The 2,966-nt window shown below is 44.2% G+C and overlaps 1 protein-coding gene across 1 annotated transcript; it reads right to left on the minus strand.

The window, feature by feature from the left end:
* Positions 1–345: 345 nt before the first annotated feature.
* LOC112911256 (olfactory receptor 9S13-like) lies at positions 346–2,717 on the minus strand. The gene is made up of 2 exons (XM_025987714.2): positions 2,700–2,717; positions 346–1,284 (listed from the first exon to the last, which is right to left on the minus strand). Exons 1-2 carry the CDS (start codon positions 2,715–2,717, stop codon positions 346–348), a joined length of 957 nt encoding a protein of 318 aa, XP_025843499.2.
* Positions 2,718–2,966: the final 249 nt, after the last annotated feature.

Here is a 2,966-nt window from a genome sequence, read left to right on the forward strand (position 1 = left end):
ATAATGTGCCCACCTTAATGCCCGTCATCCGGTTACCCCATTCCGCATCCCCTCCACTGCAGCAACCATTAATTTCTTTCCTATATGGAAGACTCATTTTTAACAATTTTATTCAGAAGAGAGCACTTGACCTAGGAACTACCACTTAATCCTTTTTTCAGGGCACAGTAATTATTGTTGGTTGTAGATACAGGGTACAGCGCATCTCTAAAGCTTATTTTTTTATTACAGCAGTTTTTGTTTGTTACATAATAACTCCATCACCCCACCTGTGGCAATCTCCATCAAGGAGATTGTATCCTCCATCAAGGTTGCAGGACACATTGACTCCCTTCAGCACATCCTTCACATGGCCGTATGTTTCTGCCCCAGCCTCCGCAGGGCCTCGTTCACATCCTTGTTTCGCAGACTGTAAATGAGGGGATTGAGCATTGGGATGACCAGCGTATAGAAGACAGAGACCACCTTGCCCTGCTCCATGGACTCAATTGCTCCTGGCTGGGCATACATGACAAAGAGAGTCCCAAAAAAGAGGGTCACTGCAGTCATGTGGGAGCCACAGGTGGAGAAGATCTTGCGTCTCCCAGGTCCTGATCCCATCCTCAGGATGGTCACTGTGATGTAGCCATAGGAGATGATGATCACAATCATCACAGCCACAATGATGAGCCCACAGATGCCAAACATGAGAAGTTCATTGATGGCCGTGTTGCCACAGGCGATCTGGAGCAGAGGGGGCACATCACAGAAGAAGTGGTTGATGCGGTTGGAGCTGCAGAATGGGAGGTGGAATGTGAAGGTGGTCTGCACAATAGAGTTGAAGCAGCCTCCACAGTAGGCACCCAGCACTAGGCGATTGCAGGCAGACTGGCACATGGTGATGGGGTAGCGCAAGGGGCTACAGATGGCCATGAAGCGGTCGTAGGACATGACACCCAGGAGGAAGCCTTCAGTTGTGGCCATCAGGGATAAAAAGAAAAACTGGGTGGCACATCCTGCAAAAGTGATGACCTTGGATGAGGAGAAGAAGTTGGCCAGTGCATTGGGGGCGATCACAGATGAGTAGCACAAGTCCACGAAGGAGAGGTTCTTGAGGAAGAAGTACATTGGGGAGTGCAGTCGGGCATCCAGGGTGATAACAATGATCATGAGGAGGTTACCCAGGACAGTCACCATGTACAGGGCCAGGAATACAGCAAAGAGCAGGGCCTGAGTCTCAAGGCCACCTGCAAATCCCTCCAGCACAAAATCTTGAACGTAGACCTTGGAGAGGTTTCCATTACTCTGCAATGGCATGAGCCTCGGTCCTCCAGAGGGGAATTACCCCTTTGTGTTGGCAGATTAAGTGGGTCAAGCTAAACTCCCTGCAGGACACTATTTAGAAAGATAAACAACAGTCAAAAATCTGGTTAAAGGTATAATGGAGTTAATGGTTTAGCAAAGAATTAATAAACAATATTCAAGATAAACGCGTTGGTCCAGTGATATCAGTACTGAGCATTTCTTCTTCCCTTGATTCCTAAGTCTTTGTGAAGCAGAATCTGAAAGGCAATTGGTTAAGCAGTGAGATTTTGCCTGTCTTGCAGAGCTCATGCTGACAGTGGTTGGTTACTACGAACCAGCCAGGATGTACCATGGGAGTGAGTTAAATCAGGAGTAAGTATGCAACTGAACTTCTGACCATTTCAATCATTGAAGGTATATTAAGACATGATATAAATGCTATGATCTAAATCCCTGCAAAAATAAACATGTATCAAGTTGAAGACATGTTATTCTGGACTGCAGTTGTTTTCCCGAAAAGTTTTTGTAACTACTATCAGACAGAATTAAAAAATTGAGTTCCTGCAATAAAAATTAAAATTACCAGACCATAGAGGAACCCCAAGGGGTTTCAGATTTTGGTGTAACATTTAAGAAAATTTTATATAGAGTTATTATTTTTAAAGAACGGAAGATGAGGGACGCCTGTGTGGCTCAGTGGTTTAGGGCCTGCCTTTACCCCAGGGCGTGTCCCTGGAGTCCCAGGATCAAGTTCAATGTTGGGGTCCCTGCATGGAGCCTGCTTCTCCCTGTGCTCCCCCTCTCTATCTCTCTCTGTGTGTCTCTTATGAATTAATAAATAAATCTTTTTAAAAAAGTCCCATGGACTTTCGTCAGAGAGTTGAAACCAATAATCTTAAGATTTGTGTGGAATCACCATTTGTTTTGATGTGGATGGAATTGGAGGGTATTATGCTGAGTGAAATAAGTCAATCGGAGAAGGACAAACATTATATGGTCTCATTCATTTGGGGAATATAAAAAATAGTGAAAGGGAATAAATGAAAGGAGAAAAAGTGAGTGGGGATTATCAGAAAGGGAGACAGAACATGAAAGACTCCTAACTCTGGGAAACGAACTGGGGGTGGTGGAAGGGGAGGTGAGAGGGGGGGTGGGGGTGACTGGGTGGCAGGCACTGAGGTGGGCACTTGATGGGATGAGCACGGGGTGTTATTCTGTATGTTGACAAATTGAACACCAATAAAAAATAAATTTATTATTAAAAAAAATAAAAAAAGAGATTTGTGTGAGATCAGAAAAGAACCCAAATAGCCAGGAGAATATTACAAAAGAAAACCAGAGCTGGGGGCATCACAATGACAGGTTTCAAGTTGTACTACAAAGCTGTGACCATCAAGACACTGTGGTACTGGCACAAAAACAGAGACATACATCAATGGAGCAGAATAGAGAACCCAGCAATGGGTTCAACTCTATGGTCGACTAATATTCAACAAAGTAGGAAAGACTATACCCTGGATACAGCATAGTCTCTTCAATAAGTAGTGCTGGGAAAATTGGACAGTATGTGCAGAAGAATGAAACTAGACCATTGTCTGACACCAGACACAAACATGCACTCAAAATGGATGGAGATCTAAAGGTAAGACAAGAATCCTTCAAAATCCTAGAGGAGAACACAT

The sequence above is a fragment of the Vulpes vulpes genome, chromosome 9, assembly GCF_048418805.1.
Source record: "Vulpes vulpes isolate BD-2025 chromosome 9, VulVul3, whole genome shotgun sequence".
Taxonomy (NCBI): Eukaryota; Metazoa; Chordata; class Mammalia; order Carnivora; family Canidae; genus Vulpes; species Vulpes vulpes.